Source organism: Pezoporus flaviventris, unplaced genomic scaffold (assembly GCF_033815535.1).
Source record: "Pezoporus flaviventris isolate CSIRO_AGI_PZ_B2104156 unplaced genomic scaffold, CSIRO_AGI_Pfla_v1 ptg000035l, whole genome shotgun sequence".
Classification (NCBI taxonomy): domain Eukaryota; kingdom Metazoa; phylum Chordata; class Aves; order Psittaciformes; family Psittacidae; genus Pezoporus; species Pezoporus flaviventris.
In genome coordinates this window covers 10,755,958-10,781,432 of record NW_026892583.1, presented here as the reverse complement: position 1 = coordinate 10,781,432, position 25,475 = coordinate 10,755,958, and the positions used below count along the sequence as shown (strand labels likewise).

Here is a 25,475-nt window from a genome sequence, read left to right as displayed (position 1 = left end):
AATCCCGGGAGGGGGCTGAGCCCCGCGGGGGGTACGGGTAAGGGGGTGGCAGCTGGGACCCTGGGCGGGGTTACGGGGTAGAGCTCCTGCGGGGGTGGGTGCGCTGAACACGGCCGAGTCCCGGGGATCACAGGGCTGAGACCCCGGCGGCACGACACAGGTTTGGGACCTGGAGCGGAGCCCCCTCGGGAGGCTGCCGGTGAGGGGCAGGGCTGAGCCCCGGGTATAGTTACAGGTAAGGGGGTCTGAGCTGAGCCCTTAGCGGGGTGACAGAGAGGGGGGCTGGGACTGAGCCCCTGGGAGTGTTACGGGGTGCAGGACTGGGGCCAAGATCACCTCCTGCACAGGGGTAGGGAGGGCAGGAAAGGACACAGTTATCCCAGGGGCGTTTCACTGCTGCCCAGCACCCCATGCTCTCTCAGGAGAGCACCCTCACTCCTCGGGATGCCCATGCCTGTACATCTTTAGAGACTTACAGAGCCTGAGCCTTCAACCTAACCAGGCACCGCTTCTACCTGCAGCCTATCCAGCATGCTGGCCGTGCAGTGGTACCCTGCTGAGAATCCCATTACAGGGTTCCCAGCCTCTCTGTGCCCTGTCAGCACTTCACTATCCTGGTAGCAAATTCCAGAAGAAGCCCCGGAAGCTTCTTCCAGGAAAAGAAGTGGCCTTTCTAGCCACAGAAACGCAACAGCACAACACATATCGCAGCTATCAGTACGCATGTGACGATGAATAAGCATGAAACCATGGTTGTCTGCTTTCAGGACCCTTTTTACTACTCTGGAGGAGTACAGGAAGCACAGGAAAGTATCAAGATGACAGGAGGGGTGTGACAGGAACTCTAAGAGGCAAGGCACCAGCCCTGGTGTGATTTAGTGATGGGCTCCCTTTCTCACGCTATCTGAATAGAGCTGGTGACTTCTCCAGCAGAGAGCGCAGGGACTGTTTGTGGCTGGTGCTCTGTGCCGATGAGAACTCCAGTTCTGAAAGAAATCGAGATAAAACTACTTGTGGTGCAGTGGTTACACACGTGCAGTGTGGAAGTGCTGCCTTCGCTAGGGCTGAATGAGAATCCAGTGACTGGCTCCTGCCTGGGGCCCCGGGAAGAAGAAATTCAGCCTGCCCAGAGAAAAAATATCCTCCTAGCCAGTGCCTCAAAAACACCCCCACTGCTGCCTTTAGCAGGCCCAGCACCCTGGACCTGTGGCTGTTGTCAGCTCCCTGCAGATGAAGAGCCAGGGAGACTGCTGGGGAGGGCAAACAGGCAGCCTGACAGTGCCCCGGTGGATGTACTCCTTTTTCCAAGTGCTGGGATCCTCTTTATGGGCTGATCCTGGCAGTTGAGCAGAGGGAGGATGTGGTGGGATCTCTCTAGTTTTCACCAGGATGAAGATTAGGAAGGAGAGCCCAGCAGTGCCAGAGAGCTCATTTACCAATTCCCAAGAGCTGGGAGGACAGTCCTCAACCCAGGCTGAGGCTTGCACATGGGCAGAGCATCTACACTCCTTCTGATTGAAAGCAGAAACCTGCCACTTGAACCAAAAACCTGTCCCAGGCAAGCTGCCTCTGTCTGCAGGAGCTGTCTCTCCAAATTAAATGCCTGGGCTTTGCTTTCGTTCCTGCACTGAGGGCGCTGGGGGATTCTGCTCCCCATCACCCATGCATGGTGGGTCCCAGGGACTTGCTGTTGTGAAGTGATGATACTGCAGGCTCCCATACACGGAACATTGCTGCCAGTCTGCTCTGATATGGAAGAGACCGAAGTGCTGGGCTCCCCCTCCACTGTGGGGAAGTCCCTCATCAGCCACCAGCCTGCCAGACAGACAAAGCCAGAAGGCCAAATTCAGCAGAAATGGGTTGCTTGGGGAGAGGAGGAGGAGGAACTGTGACAAAATCCAGCCCTTTTGAAGCGGGTACTGCCCCAGACGCACCAGCTGCCTGGAAACCTCAAAGGACAAGGTGATACTGCTGTTCCTATCCTCACACCCCTCTGTACCGGGGTGATGAGGAAAGCCTGGGAGAGAGAAGGCTTTTTGGGACCATCTCCTGGTCCAGCCATGCCTCCGGCTGTGTGCATGGGAGATGCCACTCAGCCCAGCAGCGGCTGGGGGATGCTTTTCACCTACTCCCAGCTCTTTCCCTACTGCTGGAAGGTCTGACGCTGAACATGGCAGGCCACGGTGACCGTCCTTCTTTGCGGAAGGGGATGCGGCCTCCAGTAGAGCCAGGCTTGGGGCTAGGGTAGGTGTGCAGCCGGGAGCATAACCTCAGACTCATCACCCTCCTTCATCTCCCCTGACAGAGAAACCAGTGTGGGCAGTGGGATACACCGAGTCCCTGTTTAGCTCTTCTTTTAGTTCATTTGCATAAATTGCAGCTATTTGACCGGGGGAAAGAGACTTTAAGAAAGTCTCATTGCCACGCATGACGAATCCCTTCTGTTCGTCACGCTTCCGACGTGACCCTCTTCTTGCCGGTCACATTCCTGGTGGAGAGGGGGAAAAAAAAAGCCAGCAGAAAAACAACCCAAAGCGGAAGAAAAAGCAGCACGCCACAAACCCCAGAACACAATGAGGAGCTGGAAAAAAATGAAGCATCCACAAGGAATTTCAAGGGTTGGGTTTTTTTTTCCAACACTCTCGCTGACCCCATACTGCTTCTCCTTGCCAGCCGGGTGGTGGCGAGCGGGTGCCTGCTTTACCGCCAAGCCCTGTTATCGCCTAGCCCGGCTTTTCCCGAAGCCCCGCCGCTGCCTAAAGAAGCCATGTCCGTCTGCTCTTCATCAGCGGCACGGCTCGCGGTGGCCGTGCTGCGATTTTCTCACCTTCCTCCAGCTCAGTGCTCGCTTTGGAAGTGTTTGTAGCGGTGTCTCAATAACCTAATTTAGAGCTCGTTAGACGGGGAGGGTTTTGGCAGGCAGCGCCGTGCTGGGGAGCCGGATGGAAGGATGCTGCTGAACGGGGAAGGCGGCTTTGGCAGCTCTTGGTGGATATTTGCATGTCGAGCAAACAAGGCTGGGAGGGTCCTGTGGAGAAGAGCCGACCTCCCTGCGCGGGAGCGCTCAATCACCCAGCCCAGCCCTGCTCCACTTCCCCGGGACCACTGTCCCTCCAGAGATGGGAGCAGGGCATCACCTTCCCCTCCCCGGTGTCCTTTCCCAGTCGTCTTTCCCAGCTCCGGTTTCCCCACCAGGCTTTCAGCCTTTCACTCTTTCCAGGCAGCAGGATTTTGGGATTCACAGCTCCCCCCACATGGGCAGGGTGTGCTCCCATGGCCCAGATGATGTGATGACATGTCAGGGAGGCAACCCAGAGTCCTGCACCCAGGGGATCTCAGGGTGTGGGGAGGGGGAGCACCCTAGTATATGATACCCTGGTGCTTTTCCTCCTGGGATGATGGGGTTTCTTTGCTGGGAAGATGCACTGAGCATCTTAAACGTGCCCAAACACCCTCATTTAATTTGGCAGGTAGAAACAGAAGTGGCAGCTGGCACAACCCAGTGCCTGGCAGGGCTGGTCTCCATGTCCCCTCATCCCGATTGTGATAGTGTCCCTGGGAGAGGAGGTTTTAGGGAGGGGCTGCTTGGGCACACGGTCCCTTCAAGTTGGGAATACGGACCTGCTCTGAGTCATCAGGTGACCCAGGCAGGAGAAACCCTCCGGACTGCTTCCAGCTGTGTTATTGCAGCTCACCTGGAGGAGAAAATAACCCTGGCCAGCCAGGAAATCTGCAGAACGCTGAGAGAGCTGCTGGCTCATGGGGTCAGTGGGTCCAGGTGTTGCAGCCACCTCCTCCTGCTGCACTTCAGGAGCTCTGGCACCCCGTTGAGACCACATCCTGCCAGGTCTGCCAAAGGGGGGAAAGAAAGCAGCCCCAGGGTGGGAAGACGTTGGGCAAGGAGAAGGCGGTGGAGCAATGTTTCTTTCCCCCATTGCACAAACCCAGAAAGCCCAGGGCAGGGTTGGGCCTAGGCGTGGGATGACTGGAACAAGAAAGGAAAGTGTTTGGGAAAGGGCGAGTCATGGGTCGTCTGCTCAAAACACTTCCACCTGCAGATCCTGCCGGGGGCGATGGGAGGGGGGCCTAGAGCATCGGGGGTGAGACGGGGTGGGAATGAGCCCTGGCAGGGAGTGAGGGGGAGAAGGGAAAGGAGGATGGTTTCGGGTGCTGGGGTGCGCCTATAGCGAATGCCAGCCGGGGGGGGGCGGTCCAGGCGCGCTTGTCGCTCCGGTCCCTTGAGCTCCGGTGCGCGGGCGGGGTCGCTGTCCCGGGGGTGGCACCGGCCGCCCCGTCCCGTCTCCATTCCGTGGCCGCCACTGTCCCGTCCCGTCCTATCCCGCTGGTCCCTGCAGCGGTGCCGCGCGCTACACCCAGGGAGCGATCCGGGCGCAAATCGTTGGGGTTTTTATTCGCTTTCTTTCCCTTGATTTGCGGTGTTTCCCTGGCTCTGCTCCCCGGCCCGGGGCCAGCGAAGGGGTTTACTTGGATCGGAGGCTGCCGCAGCTGCTGCAGAGGGGTGAGCGCCATCCTCCTGGGAGCTGCACCCCGGGCCAGATGTGCTGCAGCTGCAGCTCCTCGGATGCAGCTTCCTGTGTGGTGTTGTATGAGAACCCCTCAGCTCCTGCCCTACCCCCTTTTCCTGCTCTCCACAGAGCTCCCAGGCCAGAGGAGAGATCCCCTTTTGGGCTCACCCACTGGAGCACCCCAGCTGCTGAGGGGAAGGGACACACGTCCTGAGCAAATATGAACCCACACCAGTGTGAAAGCAGCCAAGAAGCCCAAGCCAAAGGAGACAGCCCTCGCCAGGGTTAGACCTGCTGCAGAGCAGCCCATATTCTGGATGGTTCTGAAGCTCACTTTAAGGGGAGATGGATCCTTAAAAGGGGGGGTGGGAATAGCAGGAAAGGAAAAAAAAAGGAAAAAAACTATCAACTAAAGCAGCCTGATTTGCTCCATTAGCGTGGGACCCTGGTGAAGCCTACACATTGAGTGCTCACATCCCTCCAAAATTCAGCGGGCCCACTGAGCTCCCCTGTGGATGTACAGCCTGTCCCAAGGAGCAGGCTGGGTGGAGAAGGCAGCTCCCAGATGTGCTGCCCATGTGTTCCACTATTTCCCATTGAATTTTCAACTAACCCAAGAGCTCTGTCCCCATTTAGACAGATTGCTCAGCCCTAAAATCCCTTTTAGCATGAAATGCCCCTGGGTCTGCATCAGTCTTCAATTTAAAGAACAAATCCTATTGCCTCCATCCGCTGCTGCGGCTGGGGTGACCTCAGCACTGTTGGGTGCTTATTTTGGTCACCGTTTGTATCACAGCAGGCAGAAGGGACACGTGTCGGGTGAGAATAGCCTCCTCATGCAGCTCAGAGAGGCTCTGCGGCACAAAGGCTGGTGGGAGAGCCAGAGCCAGGAAAATGTGGCTTATTTGCTCAGAGAGGCTGTCGGGGGAGACAAAGGCAGGAAGCAGATAAATGCAGGGAACGGGGCTAATTGCTGGGATTAGTCACCCTGGAGCTCGGATGCTGCAGGGGTCAGGGCTGGAGGCCCGAGGGGGTCAGGCGAGGAGGGATGAGCTGGAGAGAAGTTTTGGAAGAGCCTTGGATTCGTTAGAGCCATGGGAAGGGCTGTTTGAGAGGAGAGCAAGGGCTGACCAGGTCCTGGACCCCATCTCTGACAATGCTTGCAGTGCAAGCCACAGGGTCACAGCTTCCCCAAGACTCCCTGCTCACCCCCCACCTAACCCATGCAGCAAATAAAGCCTCATTCTGCAGAGGACCCTTGCTTCAGGGTCTAAACACCCAGGGAGTGTCTCAAAGCTGCGTCAGCTCAGTCAGTGTGTATCAGGGGCCAGACACATCCCTGGGATGGGGCAGGGCTGGACCTCCTGCAGGGGGTGATGGGGAGAGGCAACCTGTGCCTGCTGCTCTTTGTGCTGCAGCAAAAACACAAGACCCCCCCGGAAGCACCAGAGCATGGACTGATTTTATCTCTGCTGTGAACACGCTCCCTCCCTGCCATCCCGGCGGATGCTCTCAGCCCCAGCACAAACCCATCCGGGCTGCTCTCCCGGCAGATGAGATCCCCTCTGCCAGGGAGTTTGCTGGAGCCCGGACCAAATAAGGAACTTGTGGCTAATCCTGCGGGAACGGTGCGCAGGAATCAGTCAGCGTCAGGCGCGCTTGCAAGCTCCCTGTGAGCTCTGTGCCAAGCCCCCAGCACAGGGAGCTCCCAGGGCTCGGTGCGCTCATCCTGCACCTGCAGTACCAAAACCAGCTTTGCAGCGGTGTTTAGAGAGAGGAAGGAAGGAAGGAGAGCCCAGAGATTAAAAAATCCCACAACTTTTCTTTACCTTTATGTCTTAAAATACGTTCTAAAACCTGGGTCAGTCCTTTGGGCTGTGTCCCAGATGCCACAGGAAGCTTTTCCACATGGAAGTGATGTTTCCATCCCAGGAGTCTCCAGCTCCCTGGGGTGCTGGGAGATCCAAGCTCCACGACCTTTTCAGCCAGGAAAGCACTTGCTATCTTGCCTTTTAGAGTAGCAGCTTGATTATTTCTCCTCTCCATGCACCAAGCCACTTTCCAACACTTCTGCTTTAGCTGAGTTGCCCAGGGCCAAGAAACCGTCCTCAAACTATAAAAACCTTGGGTTTCTATATTATGGACCTACCTGTAATGTAGCACCCCATCTTCCCAGCTCTCTGCAAGGACAACATCTCTCCCAGAACACGTTTGATACCTTGAGCAGGAATATCTGTGTTGGGTTACAGATGGAGCATATGTGATGGACCCATGTATGGAAATCATCTGGAGCATGGGTGGACACCCTCCAGGAGCTGCAGGCTGCTGAGCCCATGACAGAAACCCTAGGAGCAGAAGAGTAGCTTGGGATGGCTGGGCATCTGGTGGGTGCTCTTGCACCTCAGTGACCTCCAGACCCATGCTTGATGATGCCCCTGAGCAACTGATGCACCTCCTGGGCCAGACTGGAGAAGGGTGTCCCCACGTGCAGGAGTGGTGGGCCAGGGCGAGCAGGCGGTGAGTCATGAGCGAAGCTGGTGCAAAGAAGTGATCCCAAAGTTAATGAGAACTGTTCCCAAAAATGGAAATGTCAAGAGCCTGGTACTGCGCTGGTGGGAATCTGCCCTGCTGCCATCGCTTCCCTGCTGTCAGCACCCAGTGGGATGCTCCCAGGAAAGGAAACAGCCACAGGGAAAGCAGCAAGGCCAGCCAGGAGCTATGGACCCATGGATGAAGCCACTGGGAGGGATATCTCGACATGGCCCAAGGGGAAGCAGACACCCCATGGGAGGACCATGGCCACCCAGTGATTCCCCTTTTGTCCCTGACACAACGTAGAGGTTGTTCCTGCTGCCAGCAAGCTGGGCTCACCCCAGCCATGCATCTGTTGTGTATTCTCAGATGGCTCATAAGGGTTGAGCTCAAACCTGAGGCTGTGCCCAGCTTTGCAGGAAAGAGGGCAGCTCATAGAGACTCTTCTTCTTCTGTCAGGTCTTATGGGCCCTCAGAGACACTACTGTCAGATTTGGCTGAAATTATCCAGCAGATTCCAACTATTAAGGTAGGGGGGATGACCCCCATTAGACGTCTCTTTTTTCTTAGGACATAAGGCCAAAATACTTGCGTATGCTGATCCAAGGAGATCAGCAATCTGCCCTTCCCTGCAGGAGAACCAAACCAGAAGGATGTTTATGGCACCAGCTTGTTGCCCTCCCTGCCAAATAGCCCAGCCTCTAGCAGGACTGGTTTCCAATAACCAGGAGGACAAAAGCTCCGAGGGCATTATTACAGTGACCCACTAACCCAGCTGGCAACGGGATATTGCCATGCTGGAGCTGGTTGAAGCCTTGCTCTTACCCCAGCCCCACACCACCCCTGCTCCTGCCTGACATCCCAAAGCACTGAAGCATCCCAGTGCACGTGTCTGCTTTCTGCTGCAGTCCCCAACCCCGCTTTGGTCACCAGGAATCAAGTTTCCTTTCCTGACCGCCCCAGGAGAGATGCATGTTTCCTGCTGCTTCCCTTATCTCTGCAGAACCCCGGGGCTGACAGGCCTTCGGGAAGAGGCTGCTGGGATTTCCTGCCTAGAACAGCCTCTGAGCCAGGGATTCGCCTGCCCTTCCTCATCCTCATTGGAGCCCAGGGTGAATGCGAGCCTTCAGCAGGATGGGGATTAATGGCCCCCCCACAGCAGTCACATCTGGCAGGAATCCAACCGCGGGGCTGCTGGGGGGTGACTGGTTTGTCCTGGTTTGTCCATTTTAGCAGAGGGAGTGGTGAGTGTCCATGGTGGTGGGGCTTCTACGTCCAGCTGGATCCCCCCCCCAGAGCATCCTCCAACTTCAGCACATCTGTTTCTGCCCCAAATGCCACCAAGTAAATGCCTATTGATTTCTTTTTTTTAATGCCCAAGCTATGAGAAGGACTAATCCCACCCTGGGCAAAGGCTCTGCTGAGGCACATGGAAGTGATTACAGGGATCAGTCCCTGCAAGCACCTCCTTTTGCAGCACATGGAGTGGGCTAGCATAGCCTGTCCCCATCCATATCCCCGTCCCCATCCCTATCCATGTCTTCATCCCCATTCCCATTCCCATTCTTGTCCCTGTCCCCATCTTCATCTTCATATCCATCCCTGTTCCCATCCCTATACCCATTTCCATCCCTATCTTCATCAGCATCCCCATCCTCATCTGCATCCACATCCCTATAACAGTTCCCATCCCCATCCTCATCCCCATCCTCAACCCTGATCCCATCCCCATCCTCATCCCCATCCCTATCCTCACCTCCATCTGTGTCCTCATACCTGTCCTCATACCCATCCTCACAGTTTGAGGGTCCCAGCCATTCTTTCCAGGGATTCTGCTCCCAAGGTCAGTGCATGACTCCAGCTCTTCCCAGCTGCCTCTTTTTTTTAACTGACTGGTACCAGTTTTGCTGAGGGGGTGGTAAAAAGCATTTTTAGAATCTTAAAGCCTGTGGTGAATTCCTGGCAGTTGCCCCTTCCACATGGCAAAGGGTCCTCGGGGCCCATGGGGCCCTTTTCTCCTAGGCGTGGGGCAGAACTGGCTGACTCGGTGTGGGGAACTCACGGGGGCAGCAGCTCCTCCCTTGAAGACCCAAGGTAATTTATCCCTTAAAGAATGCACTTGAAGATAAGTGTCTTAAAGAAATATCTGAGGACAGCAGCTGTAGCAGCTTGCAAATCAAATCCCCCCGGGTCCTTCCCTTGCAGCAGCCAGACATTTATAACTACAACATTTCCATCCCTGCAGGGATGCCTCTTTTTGTTTTTTCAGTAGCCCTCGAGCATCCCAAAAGGGCAGCAAGGCTGTGTCTGTTGGTCCTCACCCACCCATCACCACCTCTGAGATGCAACCAAATGCCTCTGTTCCCCATGGGAGGGACATTCCAGCTGGGGTCTCACCAGGAAGAGGGGCTGCCGGCTCCTTGCAGTGCTTGATTTCCCTGGAGACCCCTGGAGGTGTTTGAGCTTCAAATGAAAGCCATTTTCTTGGCACGGAGAGCTCTTCGAAGGCTGCAGACCGCATCCAGCTGGCCTGAGCCCTGCTCCAAGCCCTAATGATTTTCCATGGCCAGGCGAGGCGTCTCCCTCCAAGGGCCGGAGCCGGCCAGCTGACTGTAGCCAAGGGGGTGCAGCCTGTCCAGATGTGGCCCCCAAGGCCACACTTGCCAGGACAGACAGGATTGCAAACGAGCTTTGCCCCGGCACGGATGGGAGCTGCTTTCCAGGATGCCCGGCATGCGGCAGCTTGCAGGAGGGAACCGGGGCTGCAGTGACAAATCCCTGTCACTGCAACAGGGATGGGGCAGTGGGCATCCAGCTGCTTCCCCCTGTGAAGATTCCTACGGGGAATACCATGAAAGTGTCCCTGATTTATTTCTCTCGTCAGCCTACAGGGTTTGACACTTCTCTCCTTATTATCTGGCATTCCTCGGGCATGTATACATTTTGGGACAGATGTGATACGAACACTGGCCTGGAGCCAGGGAAGCGGGAAGTGCTTCAGGAAGATAGAGCAGAGCTTTTGGCTGCTCCCAGACTGGATTTCCAGGAGTACTCAGTGAGTCCAGGTCCCTGGATCTGCGCTTGTCCTTTTCTCCATCACTGTGGGTGCTCCCAACCCAAAGGCAGGGAACCCCTCCTGTCCTCGACCTCTCTGGGTGGGGATGATGGTTTGGGGGTGGATAAACTCCATCAACCCTGCGCCCAGGCTGTCGTGTATGCGTGGGGAGCCCACGGCTGCATCTGCTCGCTGACAGCTTGCCAGTTGAGCTGCATGACATATTTTGGCCGGGTGGCTGTTCCAGTCGTCGTGTCCCCGGATTCCCCCCTCGGTCCTCTGGGGATAAGGAGTCACGTTTCTGCCCGGCTCCAGGGAGCGGGATCCGAGGGGAGCGAGTGAGGAGCGGCCAGGGCCTCTCGCCCACGTCCCGGCCCCTGCCCCCTTGGCTGCGGGCCTGGCTCCGTGGGCGCCGCACCCGGCGGGGGATGCAGGGCCCCGGGGACGATGCCATCTCCCGGGATGCCACCGTGGTACCCAGCCCGGAGGGGGTGGGGGGGGGGGGTGGGGGGTGGTGGCAGTGGGAGGTGGGCTTGAGCCCGAGGCGCATTTTGGGGAAAGACCCTATTGGTCGGGGCCGGGGCCGGGGGATCCAATGGCAGCGCGGTCGCGGTCTGGACCCGCCCCGCCGGCGGCGCGCCCCGTCCGGCCGCGGCGGCAGCGGTTCCCTCCGCCGGGTCGGGGCTGCCCCGTCGGGTCCGCTCCGCGCTGCTCCCTCGCTCAGATCCGGCTCGCCCCGTCGGGTGCGGTGGACGCCGTCGGGGGTGTCCCGTGGGCCGGCGGCGGCGGGATGCGGGCGCTGGCGGCGGTGCTGGCGGCGGCGCTGGCGGTGGGGGCAGCCCTGCCCCGCCCGGGGCTGCTGCCGCACGGTCCAGCCCGTGGCGATGCGCGGCTGCGGCCCGGCGACGACGAGAGCTCGCCCGGGGTGCCGCTCCGCCCTGCCCCGCGCCTCTACGGCCGCGCTGCCCGCCGCCTCTACGTGAGTCCCGGCTGGCCCTGCCCTTCTTACCCCCGGACCCCTTCCTCCTCTCCATCATCTCCCTCTGCCCTCCATCTTCTCATACTTCCCATCCCTATACCTCCCTCCTTCTATCCCTCCTTGCCTCTCCAACTTCCCACATTCCTCTCCATGCCCCTGGCCCGCCTTCTCTCCTTCTTCCCATCTCTTCACCGCTCTGTCTTTCCATCCCTCCTCCCGCTCACCCCCTTCCTCCCCAGCCTGCACATCTATCTCCTCTTGCTGCTTCTCCCCACCCTTCCATGTGTGTCTTTGCTGCCTCCACCACCGCACGTGACTTTCCTCCATGCATCCCTTTTCTCCATCTATTTCCCCCCTCCACCGCGCTCCTGCCACCTCATGCCCGGTGTCTCTGGCTGCAGAGGAACAAGAGGGCTTTCTCTTTTGCAGCTGTTCCCCGTGGCTGCAGCTGGGGCAGCCCCTGAGCTGCAGCTCTTTGGGGGATGGAAAAGCCAGGGGTCTTTGTTTTTTTCCCTAGGCGGATGGGGCCACGCGGCCTTAGGGCCCTCAGCCCTGTGCCCTGCTCCAGCAGGGAGGGAGGGACATGGCAGGGAGACAGTGGCTGAGGTGCCTCTGCTGCCCCTGAGCACCCTGCAACGCTCTCTCTGCAGGTGGGGACCAACGGGGTCATCTCCACCCAGGATTTCCCCAGGGAGACGCAGTACGTGGATGATGATTTCCCCACAGACTTCCCTGTCATTGCTCCCTTCCTGGCTGACCTCGACACCTCCGGAGACAGAGGGAACATCTACTATCGGCAAGACAACTCTCCGGACGTGTTGGACCAGACTGTGGGCTATATCCAGGCTGGGTTCCCCCACACCACCGGCTCCTTCTTGCCTACCAATGCATTTATCGCCACCTGGGAGGACGTGGGAGCCTACCAGGAGCTCTCACAGGACACCAAGCCCTCCAGGAAGGTGAGGTCAATAGGCTGAGGTTGGACACCCATCCTTACCTGTCATGGGAGGATAAGTCTTCCTTGTGTAGCACCCAAAATGCTGTCGCATCTTTCTGGGCAGCTGGATGGTGGATCCAGCCTTGGATGAACACTGGGGAAGACATGGAGCTTCTCCTCTGTTCAGAGCTGCAGCAGTGGTGGATCTGTCAGCTTTGCTGATGGGCAGAAGAGGTTTAGAGGTTGCCTTCAACTCCATGGTTGAAACTGCTCAGGCTTTTCCCTGCTTACAGTGCCAGTGGCTCTGGATTTGCAGGGCATAGTTGGGCCAGGGGCAGCTGGTGGTTCACCCATCTTGCTTCTGGTGGCTTGGGGCTGCTCCTTCCTTCTGCCTGCAGGTTGATAACACTGCTGGTGAGGAACCAGGTTCAGAGTTTCCACTGTGGGTTGATTTTTGTGTCTGGAAAACAAGCTTGTATGTGTTCACCAGGTCGGGAGATGACCTGTGCTCTCCTCTCATGGGCTGATAAACCTCTTGGTGGGTGGACCTCCAGCGCTGCCTTTCCCTGAAAACTACGGAGCTGCTGCTAGGGCATGAACTGTCACCTTAGGCTGATGACGTGCTGAGGAGGTGACGGTGATGCTCTGCTGGCAAGATGGGCTTTTTGAAACAAGCTGAATACGAAGAGCTGCAAGAGGAAAACTCCTGTGATGAGCACCCAGAGCTGTGCCATGGGTGATGGGCTCTCACCGCTTTGGGCTGAACCCAAAGCCCATCAACAGCCACCACATCCCCACAAGCCACCAGGAGCTGTCCCTGCCGCTATGCCCCCTGATCCGGGGCCCTTTGGTAGCGGGTTGCTGAGAGTGAAGCCAAGCAGGGAAGAAAACGAGGTTTGGAAGGAAACAACGCACATTTTTTCCTTTAATTTAAAACTTGGGAAAGCAGCTGAAGAGATGCCATCAGGGGCCTCGCAGCGACCTTGCAGCCATCAAAAATGCAGCCTCCTCTTCCTGATTGTTGTTTTTCCTCTCTGAGAATTTGGTTCGGGTTTTAAAAGGAAACTGGTCTTGCTTGGAAACAAGGAAAGGGAAGGCTTCATTCAAGACCCACTGAAATGCAGCTTGTGCTCATCCTTTGCTGAATCCCCTCTTAGCTAAAAAGCTAAAAAACTGCTAGAAAGGTCCCCCCAAACCACTTTTTTCTTACCCAACATGCCATTTATTGAAATCTGCCTTCCTGCTGCTCAGAACAAGGACTGACTTCGAAGCCTGTACTTCCTGCTTTGGAAAGTAGCCACTCATCTTTTTTTGAGCATCACAAGCAGAAACCTGGATTAAGCCTGGGGGGTTAGAGGCTCCCCCATCCCCTTCCTTGGGGACATAGGCCCATGGAATGGTTAGGGCTGGAAAGGACCTTAAGATCATGCTCCTACTCCCTGCAGTGACACTTGCCAGGGCTGCGGGAGCAGGGCAAGAGCTGACCCCTCTTCTGCAGGAGCAAGACTTGCCCTTTGGGCTGGAATTTGCCCTTTGCAGCTCTTTGCCGGGAGCAGTCAGCCACAAACTGGGGCCTGACCTCCCTGTCTTTGCCCTGCATCCCACAGTGCCAGAACATCAGAGTCACCCCCTGGTTCCCCCCTTACTGCCCACCACAAGGCAAAATGAGCCCTGCAGCTGCCGCTGCAATTTGGCTGCGTGGGGGAGGAATCCAGCCCCAAGGGGGGGATTGTCCCCCCCAGCTCTTGGCCGCCTTTGCACGGGGTCTCTGAATGCCCAAGTGTGCGACGCACACAACAAGGCTCTTTATATCCTGCGGGGCTGCCAGGAAACCTTGCGATGCCCTGGGGGCCCCACACCCCAAAACTGGGGCTGGTGCTGCAAGGACAGGCAGGGTTGGGCTGGGGGGTGATGTGGGGGGAGTCCCCACTCCCGTACCTGCTGCTCTGGGGGTGAAAATGGGATTTTAATCATTTTTCCTTTAGTCAGGCACATTCCCTGCTTGCTGCTCCCTGCAGCTCATGGAGAAGGGCTGCTGCTGCTATGTGCTTATATTTATTGAATCAGAGAGCAGGACCGATGTGGAGTGGGGGGTTGGTGCAAATGCTGTAAGCATTGGTTTCCCCTCATTTGGGGCAACCACGATGTGGCTCATGAGGGTTGTGCTCACTGCAGCCTGTCCACCCATGGGTTATTGCTGTGGTCCCACTCCCTGGCACAGCCTCACTCAGGGCTGGCGTGGCCCCAAGGCTCACAGGGCTGGCACGGCAGGCAGCCAGTGTGCCTATAGCGGGATGTATGGGTGTGGGGAAGGCGGGAGCACATGCATGTTTTTTCCTGAGGAAACCAAGCTAAAATTGTTCTCGAGGGAAGCGGGGGGAGGGATGCAGGTTTTCCTCTGGTGCTGATGAGATGGAGAGGGGCTGCTGGTGTCAGGGGCAGGATAGGAGGTGGAGGATGGGAGTAAGGAAGCTGCAGTGCACCAGCCTGGTGCATGGGTTACATGGCCAGGGATGCTTCCGGGCATCATGGTACAGGGCTGTCACCTCCCTGGTGACAGTTCCAAGGGACACCCCTGCACTGATGCAGCTGAGAGGGGGTGGCCTGGCTCTGTCATGGGCTCTTGTGGAGGATGATAAGTGTCCTTCCCAGCACATCGCACTGGGGTTTGGCCATGTGCAAGCAGCCCCTGCTCCTGCCCTTGCCCAGGAGGTCTCTCTGCAGGCTGTTGAAGGGCTCTTTCGGGACACTTTTATGCAATGTCGTGTGTGGGGAACTGCCTTTCACATCCCTGGTCCCCTTCCCTGTCTCAGTCCTCTGCTGGCATCCTGCCCCTCCCTGACGTCTGTCTGTCCTGCTGTCCCTTTGGCAGCTCAACACCTTCCAGGCAGTCATAGCCTACAATGATGAGGACACCTATGCCATCTTCCTCTACCCTGAGGGCGGCCTCCAGTTCCTGGGGACGCGGCCCAAGGAGTCGTACAATGTCCAGCTGGAGCTGCCGGCCAGGGTGGGCTTCAGCTGGGGGGATGGCGATGACCCGAAGAGGGATGGGCTCTTCCACAGCCTGGCCAGCAGCGAGCCGGCTCTGCGGAACCTGGAGCGGTGCGTGGTATCTGGGGGCCGTGTGGGGTGGGCAGGGGGACTGGGGTCACCTTCTCCCAGCCCTCAGAGCCTTTGGAAGGCTGGAAGAAGAAGGGACGCAGTCTGGGGTGATGGGCTGAGGTGGGGGCCTCAGCTCCATGTGCACAGAAGCTTTTTGGGAGCTGTGCTTGTGATCCCGGGAGGGGTGGCGTGAAGCAGGGCCGGTACCTTCGGGGTGGGTTTTCCACCATGGCTGTGATGGATGTGTTTGTGTGCTGCTGTTCTGCAGGGAGAGCAACACGGGGGTACCAGGCGTGTGGGTCTTCCACGTGGGCAGTGTGGCACCACTAGAGCATGTGGAGCCAGGAGCTGTGCCTGTACGCCATGCATCCAGCAGTGCCGACTACACCCGCACACTCTACAGCCGTGCTGACCACTACAGCCGTGCTGACCACACATCCATGGAGCTGCTGGCACAGCACAGCTCGGACACCTTGCATCCTGACCATGGACCCCGTGCCCCCACACTGCAGGGCATTGTCCCCAAGGGGCTGCCTGCATCCCTGGGGCAGGAGCAGAGCCGCCGGCTGCACCCCAGTGTGGATGGCAGTGCCCAGCGGAGCTACTCTGCCAACCCCTCTTCCTACAGCTCTGGGCATCACGGTGTCGGTGTGGAGGAAGACGTGCATTTTAACCCTGATGGTGAGTGGACACAGCCCCTCCGATGACCGAGTGGGGACATCTCATGGCCGGTGGCTCCCTAAAAAACGCCTCTTTGCTGCAAGCTCATCTCTTCCCAAGCAGCTGGGGCTGGAGGTAGTGTGGGCTGGCACTGCCCCTCCAAAGCTGCTGCCCTTCTAGCTCCTTTCCTCCCAGCCAAATCCTGCTGCCAAGGGGCTGCCGGAGCTATATGTCCCTGTCCGCCATACATCCCTGCCTGCTGGGTTTGCTGCTGCTCTGCCCCACATTGTGAGGAGGGAAGCTTGGAGCACAGGAAGCTCAGGGGACAGGTCCTGGCATGGGGCCAGGGCTGGCCCTGTGCCCCCACCGCTGCTGAGTGGGCTGGAGAGCCACTGTGGCGTGTGCCTGCAGGAGCAAAGCCCTGTCTCTGGGCTGCTGTCTCCCAGAAATAAGCAGGAACTCGATCTCTCGCGTTCTGTCAGAGCTGCCTGAAATCAGGCAACAGGTTCAACCCCCTCAGCCTTCCCTGTGCATCCTGGGAAGCTCTTTTGGGGTCACCAGCTGGCCTGTCTCCCAACAGTGTTGACGGTGGTTTTGGGTTAAAGAGGCAAGGTGCCCACCCCCTATGAGGGGTGGCTTTGTCACCATGTCCCCAACCCTTTCCCCTTGGCCCTAGTGTTCACCTACAGCGCAGCCAGCAGAGAGACATGTGCCCAGCACCACGAACGCTGCTCCCCGCACGCCTTCTGCACTGACTACGCCACCGGTGTCTGCTGCCACTGCCGGGCCACCTACTATGGCAATGGCCGGCAGTGCCTGCCTGAAGGTATGTGGGGCAGCGGTGGGGACGGGCATCCTGTGCCAGGGTGGCCACTGCCAGGGGTGCCCATCTCCCTACCCAGGGGCTGTGCATCGCCTCAACGGGAAGGTGAGCGGGAGCCTGACGGTGGGACGGGCATCCGTCCGCTTCCAGGACGTCGACCTGCACGCATACATCGTGGGCAGTGATGGCCGAACCTACACAGCCATCAGCGGGGTGCCCCAGCCCGCTGCCCGCGCCCTCCTGCCCCTCCTGCCCATCGGCGGGCTCTTCGCATGGCTCTTTGCCCTGGAGGAACCCAGCTCCGAGAATGGCTTCAGCATCACTGGTGAGCCAGGGACCTGGGATGCACCATGGAGTCCCTTTGCTTTGAGGAACATGGCTTGTGATGGGGTGGGTTGCTCAGATCTGGGGTGATGTGTGGTGTGGGGCAGGTAGTGAGAGCTGTGGGTTCGGGGCAGCCCCATGGCTCCTCCGATCACCTCCTCAGGCTCAGCTGGCAGTCACCTCCCTGCTGTGAGCCCTCACAGGTGTACCAGAGGAGCAGGGAAGCTTTGGGCATGTATTCCCTAAAAATCCTACATCTGAATGCTGCCTGTTCCCTTCTCGTGTTCAGGTGCCGAGTTCACCCAGAACCTGGAGGTGACCTTCTACCCTGGGGAGGAGACAGTCCACATCACTCAGACAGCTGAGGGCCTGGGGGCAGACAATTACTTAAGCCTTAAGACACACATCCAGGGCCAGGTGCCATTTCTCCAGGAGAACACCACTGTCCACATCGCTCCCTACAAGGAGCTCTACCACTACTCCAGCTCAGGTAAGAGCCCATGCTCAACCCCGGGTTTAGTTTCTCAAGCGCCATCCCTGTGTGCCCTGCTTGGAGCACCCCAAAACCACCCCGTTCCCACTGCGGTTCCCCAAATCCAAGAAGCATCTCTGCTGAAGCCTGCTCGCCCACATACGATGGGGTTTCTCTTGCCGTCAAGCAGCTGTGACATCCTCTGCTCAACGGGAGTACGTCCTGGTTTCGGGCACCGCCAACCAGACCTTGTCCTACCGCCTGCGGCAGAACATCACCTTTGCCGGCTGCCCGCACACCCGCCTGCTCGCCCGGCAGCGCCTGAGTGTGGCACGCGCCTTCACCCTCTATGACAGCCAGGAGCACGTCCTGCGCTACGCACTCGCTGCCCACATCGGCTCAGCAGGAGGTGAGCTCCATCACCCCCCCGAGGTGCTGACCCCAGGGTGCCAGCCACTGCTCACGTTGCCCCTAAACAGCCAAAGGAGACTGGATTCTTTTGGCACTGGGGGCCTGCAGCCACAAGGGCTCTGCATGGGTCAAGGGTGCTGTGGCAAGGCAGTGATGCCCATGCCAGGGAGGAGTGGGAACCCCACGTCCCCCAGATCTTTTTCCTGCCCCATTAACACCCACCTCCCCTGCAGACAATGCTGAGAATTCCCCAGTGAACCCCTGCCATGACAGTACACACACATGTGAGGCAACAGCACGCTGTCAGCCCGGCACAGGGATGGAGTACACGTGTGAGTGTGCAGCTGGCTACCACAGTGATGGACGGGGTTGCCGAGGTGAGTGGGGCTGTGGGTGGGTGCAAGGGGTGGCTGGTGCATCCTATCCCTCAGGGGACACTGTGGTGGCCACTGCCATTTGGGGTGTCAAGAGGTGCCACAGCACCTACAGTCTCAAGAGCTGCACCAAGGATATGGATGATTCATGGGGGGAAACTGAAGGAGGGTGATGGGAGGCTGTGGGGGACACTTGGGGAGTGTTGTGGAGATGGAGAAAGTGGCAGATGTGAGATGGGCAGCTTGGGGCAGGACATCCCACCCCAGGCCAGGAGCAGCCAGACCCCAAAATGGGGGTGTTCCACCACTGCTGGTGGTGTCTCCCCCTTTCTCTAGATGTGGATGAGTGCGCAGAGGGCCTGAGCCAGTGCGGGCCCTTCACTGTCTGCCTGAATGGGCCAGGCAGCTACCGGTGCGAGTGCCACAGCGGGTACCGGCTGTCGGAGGACGGGCAGCGGTGTGTGTGTAAGTGCCAGCCCTGTGGTTTGGGGTTCCCCCACCCCTGTGCCCCGTGGGCCTTGCCCCAGCCACCTTCACCTCCTATCCCCGCAGTGCTGGCACCAGCGAGCAACCCCTGCGAGGATGGGAGCCACCCATGTGCGCCAGGGGACCGAGCACGCTGCCTGATCCGCGCCGGGGGCCAGCCCGCCTGCGAGTGCCTCCCTGGGTACACTGGTGATGGCATCAGCTGCTCCGGTATGGGGTGCAGGGGGGACCGCAGGGTGCCTTTACTGCACAGCTGCTGGGGTGCCCTGTCCCGGCTGATCCTCATCTTCCCCATGCACAGATGTGGATGAGTGTGCCGAAAACCCATGTCACCCAGCCGCTGTCTGCTACAACACTCAGGGTTCCTTCTCCTGCCGGTGCCATCCGGGCTATGAGGGTGATGGTTTCCAGTGCTCTCATGGTAAGGCTGTCTGGCTGGCCCCATACCCCCAGCTCTGCCTCGGGCAACTTCTTGTGTCCTCACTCTGTTGTTGCTTTGGCTGTCCCGGCATTGGAAGGGAGCACACAGCGGCTGACACCCTGCCAGCACGAGCGGCTGTACCCACGGGAGGTGCCACCAGGACCCTCACCTGTGAGCAATGGGCATGTGCCCCAGTGTGACGAGGAGGGCCGGTACCGGCCCCTGCAGTGCCACAGCAGCACCGGGCACTGCTGGTGTGTGGATGCCGCGGGGCAGGAGATTGCAGGCACGCGTACAGCACCGGGCAGCACACCGCCTCGCTGCGGGACCCCAGGTCAGTGCTTCCCCGTGACGGGTGAGGGGAAGGAGGGTTGGGTCCTTCTGCATCTCGTTGGCATCCCAAAGGGATCAGTGGGCACCCAGCTGGTGGGAAGCATCTGGCAGCACTGGCTGCTGTTGTGCTCTGTAACAGAAGGTGTTGGGAAAGTGCTGGGACAGGAAGAGCCCTGCCTGTCCCTGCCCATCTCGCATGGGTGCAGAACTTTGTCCCCAACTACCTGCAGAGTGGGGCTGAAAAGAGAGGAGGTGACCCTCTGCTCAACCACTGAGCTGGGAGCTTCACTGTTATGGCCTAGGTGTGGGTGCTGCTGAATGGGTGGTTGGGAACATCAGGGGGCTCTTGGGTCTTTAGGGCATCCTGGCCCATGGATTTATAGTAGCAGTGGCCATTGGGGCACCTTCTGTGTCATCTTGCAATGGAGGTGACAGCCACGGGCTGGTGAGGGGCCTGGAGAAGGGCAGCCCCAGCACAAGGAGGGAGGCCAAGTGGTGCCAGCAGAGCATCACCCAGCACCTGCAGCCATGGGAGAAGCAGGGCCAAACCTAGGTGCCAAGTGGGTGCAGGGGAGCTGCATGGCACCCCCTGAGCCTTAAGGGGTGTTTGCTGCCAGCAGAGTCCGTCCAGCAGCTGACCCCCTGTGAACATGCACGGCTGTACCCACGGGAGGTGCCACCAGGACCCTCACCTGTGGGCAATGGGCATGTGCCCCAGTGTGACGAGGAAGGTCGGTACCGGCCCCTGCAGTGCCACAGCAGCACCGGGCACTGCTGGTGTGTGGATGCATCAGGGCAGGAGATCGCAGGCACGCGTACGGCACCAGGCAGCACACCGCCTCGCTGCGGGACCCCAGGTCAGTGCTGCAGCACCCCACCATGGAGGGGCACCCAGCAAGGAGAGGGGGACCATGGCCTCTGGCAAAGCCCTGAGTCCCCCCAGGCTTGCACATGGGGTCCCTCACAGGGGGTGACTGTCGCCCTTCCTGTGCAGGCTCCACAGAGCGGCCCCCCACCATGTGTGAGCGCTGGCGGCAGAGCTTGCTGGAGCACTACGGGGGCAGCCCCCGCAGTGACCAGTATGTGCCACAGTGCAACGTGGAGGGCAACTTCACCCCGCTGCAGTGCCATGGGGACAGCGGGTACTGCTGGTGCGTGGACGAGAGCGGCAGGGAGATCCAGGGCACGCGCTCGGAGCCTGGCAGCACCCCGCCATGTAAGAGCTGAGCACCCCAAACATGCCCCCCCCCGACTTAGCAGAGCACAGGCTCTCAGTGCTGCACCCCGTTCCTGCTCAGGTACCGAGCCATGGGGCCAATGCTCTTTCTCCCTGTCCCCCCCTGTTTATGTGCCAGGTCTCCCCAGTGTCGCACCACCCAGTGTCCGGCCCTCGCCCCGGCCCGATGTGTCCCCACCAGCCACAGGGACGTTTCTGCTCTACGCTCAGGGACAGCAAATTGGCTACCTCCCGCTCAACGGCACGCACCTGCAGAAGGAGGCGGCGAAGACCCTGCTCTCCCTGCACGTACAGTATCTCCAGCATTGGGTCTGGGGTGCAGGACCACTGGAGGGAGTTAGGAACAGGCTGATGTATTTCACATCTCTCTGGACCACTTCTGTCTGCACTCTGATGGTCTGAGGCTGATTGAAGGTTGATGTTGGTTTGTGGGACATTGGTTGTGCTGGCTGCTGTGGCACTGGGAGGGAGTAGGAGTGCTCTCACCTCTTCCTCCAGCCATCCCTGAGCAGACGGACAGGTCACAGATGTGGGGTGCCTGCACAGGGAAGGAGCATGGGTGCTTGCAGAGGTCCCTTGGCCTTTGGTCACCGGCCCCAGGCTTCCATCCTGCACGTCTCTACTGCAAAGTTGCCTTTTCCCTTCCTTGGACTCCTCTTGGAGCATGGCCATGTGCATCTCCATCCAAGCCAGACCGAGGGAGAGGAATGCTGGAAGCTGGGCCATGACCCTCCCTGCACCCTGGGGAACTGAAACACCTCGCCAAGCATTCCCTTTCCCCATCCTAAAGGTCATTCCTTGGGCTGGCTTCACTGTTGGAGCAGTCTCTCCCTGAGCCAAAGGGTTTCAAACCCATCTGGATGTGGGTATGTGCCTGCCACAGCTGGCCTAAAAACCTCTGCTGCAGCATTCAGCTGGGGGTGTGCAGTAGGAGCTCATCAGTGTTGGGTTTGCCAGGGAAAAGGGATCTGAAGTGTCATTCCCTATTGCTCCATCTCGCAGTGCACTGGGCAGCTCTCAGTGCTGGCTGGTGGGATAAGGATGAGGCTCTTGGCTGTGGTCCAGGCAGGATTTCACTCTGTGTCCCTCTCCCAACCCTGGCAGGGCTCCATCGTGGTGGGGATCGACTATGACTGCCGGGAGAAGACTATCTATTGGACCGATGTGGCCGGACGGACCATAAGCCGGGCAAGTCTGGAGCCAGGTGCTGAACCAGAGACCATCATCAACTCAGGTGTGCTCCCATCACCCAAACCTGCCCAAAGCCACAGCAGAGGGCTCATGCCTGCCTGTGCCCATCACAGGTTTGGGGTTCCCCACTGCGCCCTCACATCCTTTAGCTTTGGGTCAGGACGCTGTGATGGGTCCAGGAGCAGCTCTGACCATGCCCATCCCTCCGGCAGGACTCATCAGCCCCGAGGGGCTGGCAGTGGACCACCTGCGCCGAGCCATGTTCTGGACTGACAGCGGCCTGGATAAGATCGAGAGAGCCCGGCTGGATGGCTCTGAGCGGCGAGTGCTCTTCGACACAGACCTCGTCAATCCCCGGGCCATCGCGGTGGACCCTGTCCGAGGGTGAGCAGCAGCGCGGATTTGCACACAGGGCTTTGCAAGGTGTAAGAGCTGGACACTCGGTGGGGTGCCAAGGACCCATCCTACATTGCACACCCACAGGAGGGACTGGCTCTGTTCCCCACCCCCTCTTTCACTGAATAATTCAGGATCTGGCTAAACCTGCTGTTTCAGCATCAGGATGTGCATTATTTGTGAAAGCTTTGAAACACGCCTGGTGTTCGAAAACACAAGCTGTGCCTCTAGGGTGCTGTAGTGATACAAACTGTGCTACTCCTAAGACCTGCCCTCATGTAGGAGCTACAGTTTGCGCCGTAAACATGTTTGACATTATTCTGGTTTTCTGTTAGAGATTTTTTCAAATCAAATAAAGATTTCAGGCACTGTTAAGGGGAAAACCTGGCCTCTCTTCAAGAGAGCCAGTAACAAAGAGAAAGCTCTTCATCTCCTATGACTCCTTTTGTGTATCTGATTGTTCATGATGTACTTTTTTTCCCAAGCAACCTTTACTGGACGGACTGGAATCGTGAGGCACCCAAAATTGAAACATCCACTGTCAATGGAGCCAACAGGAGGGTCCTGGTGAATAAGGACATTGGCTTGCCCAACGGCTTGACCTTCGACCCCTTCTCCAAGCTGCTCTGTTGGGCAGATGCAGGTAACTTCTTCACCCAGGATAGATCAGACCAAGACATATCAAACCTCGAGGAGAAATCCAGCTATGTATAAATGCAAGTAAGGGTAGGACAAGGAGTAATGGCTTTAAACTAAAAGAGGGGAGATTTAGGTTAGATATTAGAAGAAGTTCTTCCCTGTAAGGGTGGTGAGGCACTGGCACAGGGTGCCCAGAGAAGCTGTGGCTGCCCCATCCCTGGCAGTGTTCAAGGCCAGGTTGGACAGAGCTTGGAGCAACCTGGTCTAGTGGAAGGTGACCCTGTCTGTGAAAGAGGGTTGGAACTGGATGGTCTTTAAGGTCCCTTCCAACCCAAACCGTTCTGTAATTCTGTGTATGTCTTATGTCTTCAGCCTATTGCTACCTGTGGGCTTCTCTGCACCCTTCCACTGTCCTGCCCCAAACTGCCCCTGTGTAACAGGGTCAGTGGGGCTCACAGCATAAGTTGCTTCTACACCCTTAGGCTGAAAAGCTGTTTCAAAATTCAGTGAATACAAAGAACATGCTTGGTGGGGTTATTTTTGTGGCCTAATAACTGTCCTGTGTTTGAAAAGGAACAAAGCATCTGGAGTGCACATTCCCTGATGGCACGGGTCGGCGTGTCATACAGAACAACCTCAACTACCCCTTCAGCATCATCAGTTATGCCAATCACTTCTACCATACGGACTGGAGACGGTAAGGAAAGAAAACCCCCTCCCTCCCACAGCTGGCAATGCTGAGGAGCATTTCCTAGGGCTCTGCTCCCCGAAGTGGCCAGGCGCCAGGCTCCACACTCCCTGTGGAGCTGTGCTAGTGAGCAGCTTGGAGGGCCTTTGAGCCAGAGTGGGGGGAAATGAAACATATCCCCAGCTTGCTCCCTGGTCCCCAAGTCCTGGAACCTCACCAGAGCACACTCAGTGTCTCCTGCAGTGCCGCGTTCATCAATACCCGCTTGTAAATCTCAGTGCAGAAGTTGTTTAGGAGCAACCCCAGCTTCCCAGGAGGGACAGAAATAGTGGTTGGGTTTGTTGTTGTTTTTAACTAAAGCTTGGCACATTTCTGAATCCAGATTAAGTCAAAGAAAATATTCTGTCCTCAGTTGTTCCCTTCCCCCCCACCACCCAAGGCCTTCAGCATCAGGAACTCGCCTCTATTCCCACTCCAGCTGGAAGCTCTCAAAACTTCGATCCAACCATAGCAATCACAACAAACGCTTAAGTGCTTGTCATGCTTGCAGGGGACTCTTCAGGGAGATAATCTCTCCTTGGAAGGCCATCTGTGTGACTGGATCACCAAAAAGAGACACTGAACAAACTAGATGTAGATTTTATGGGGGAAATTTATTTCCCCTTGTTCTGCAAGTGTTCAGACCAATCTTTTGAGCTGCCTCTGTTCCTAAATGTATATAGATGGGGGGAAAAAAACAAGTTTCATAGGTGAGTAAAGCACTTCTCCCCCTTATCACCAGGGATGGTGTGATAGCTGTTGATAAGGAAACTGGCTCCTTTACTGATGAGTATCTTCCAGAGCAGCGATCACATCTCTATGGAATAACTGCAGTTTATCCCTACTGCCCTGGAGGTAAAACCTACCACAAAACCCACCCACCCTTGATTGTCTAACAAACAGCTGCTGTGTGCTTGATGTGCTAAAGATACCCATTTCTCTCTGCAGCCAGGAAATAGTAACTGCTATTTCGAGAAACAACCATCTTTGCACCCAAAAGAACTTCAGACCCAGAAAACTGTCACTGCACACAACTAAGAGGGGAGAAACCCTTAACGAAGGCCAATGAAGCAAGCTACTTTTCTACAAAAGATTACTTAGTGTTGTTTGAAGTGATACCTCAAGTCTTTACTACTGTATTTTTTTAAGTGGAAAACATCAATATATTACCAAAACAATAAAAATGGTCCTGTGGATCTTAGGCAAGCAAACTTAAAATGTAGTTTCTTATTCAAATGATTTATTAGACAAAGAATGGATTCATTTTTGACAATCTGACCAACAGTCCTTTTAGCCAAAAAAATAAGCGCCTACAGGGAGCTTTGGATGCAGTATTTGCTGGGTCTAAGTAATGTACAGCCCTGAAGATAGAGACCATGTGTGCTCCAACAGTGTGCAGAACAGTTACGTGATGTGGCAAAGGCATTGAAGATTTTCCAGAAGACAACTCTTGTGTTTTCACCACTGCCTCAATGCATGTCTTTTAGTATTTATATTAGAAGAATATGCTAGAATTGGTCTGTTCATGCTTGTTGGTTCTTCTAAGTGCCTTCATAGACCTACCCAATGTAGACCAATACATGTTCAGAAATACCATTTACAATGTAATGCTTCACTTTTTCTAGGTTACTACAATAATTGAATAAAATGGTTGGTTTAAGTTTCCCTTTGGATTTAGTTTTTAAGTATTTCAGTTGTAGGGTAGAGAGTGGAGAAGCAGCAAGCAAGCCAGGGGCAAGCTGTTCATATGGCAGGACCTCAACAAAAGAGGAATCTGCAGAGACTTAGTGTAACACTCCCATCTCAACACAAAGCCAAACACAATGAAAAAGAAAAAGGCTCATTTG

The 25,475-nt window shown here is 57.2% G+C and overlaps 2 protein-coding genes across 8 annotated transcripts in view; both read left to right on the top strand.

The window, feature by feature from the left end:
• Nucleotides 1-25,475, top strand: part of TXNDC16 (thioredoxin domain containing 16) — a 328,598-nt gene that overhangs the window by 78,779 nt on the left and 224,344 nt on the right. The window lies entirely within an intron of this gene.
• Nucleotides 10,889-25,293, top strand: NID2 (nidogen 2). Of its 7 annotated transcripts, none has more exons than XM_061462475.1 (22): nt 10,889-11,092; nt 11,743-12,051; nt 14,902-15,134; nt 15,403-15,815; nt 16,471-16,620; nt 16,697-16,942; nt 17,231-17,431; nt 17,604-17,822; nt 18,058-18,201; nt 18,535-18,663; nt 18,751-18,894; nt 18,986-19,105; nt 19,203-19,439; nt 20,059-20,295; nt 20,433-20,654; nt 20,794-20,963; nt 21,780-21,909; nt 22,079-22,250; nt 22,748-22,905; nt 23,475-23,598; nt 24,371-24,483; nt 24,577-25,293. In XM_061462475.1, exons 1-22 carry the CDS (start codon nt 10,904-10,906, stop codon nt 24,585-24,587), a joined length of 4,071 nt encoding a protein of 1,356 aa, XP_061318459.1. In that variant the 5' UTR covers nt 10,889-10,903; the 3' UTR covers nt 24,588-25,293. The 7 variants fall into 7 exon arrangements, with proteins under 7 accessions (XP_061318459.1, XP_061318457.1, XP_061318458.1 ...); XM_061462473.1 differs by having other exon boundaries at nt 20,056-20,295; XM_061462474.1 differs by having other exon boundaries at nt 17,601-17,822.

Bases quoted from the DNA above. Each gene is read 5' to 3' on its own strand.
- NID2 (XM_061462471.1), top strand. From the start codon at position 10,904: ATGCGGGCGCTGGCGGCGGTGCTGGCGGCGGCGCTGGCGGTGGGGGCA. The intron at 16,621-16,696 runs GTATGTGGGGCA...CTCCCTACCCAG, and splicing joins CCGGCAGTGCCTGCCTGAAG to GGGCTGTGCATCGCCTCAAC. The intron at 20,296-20,432 runs GTCAGTGCTGCA...CTTCCTGTGCAG, and splicing joins GCCTCGCTGCGGGACCCCAG to GCTCCACAGAGCGGCCCCCC.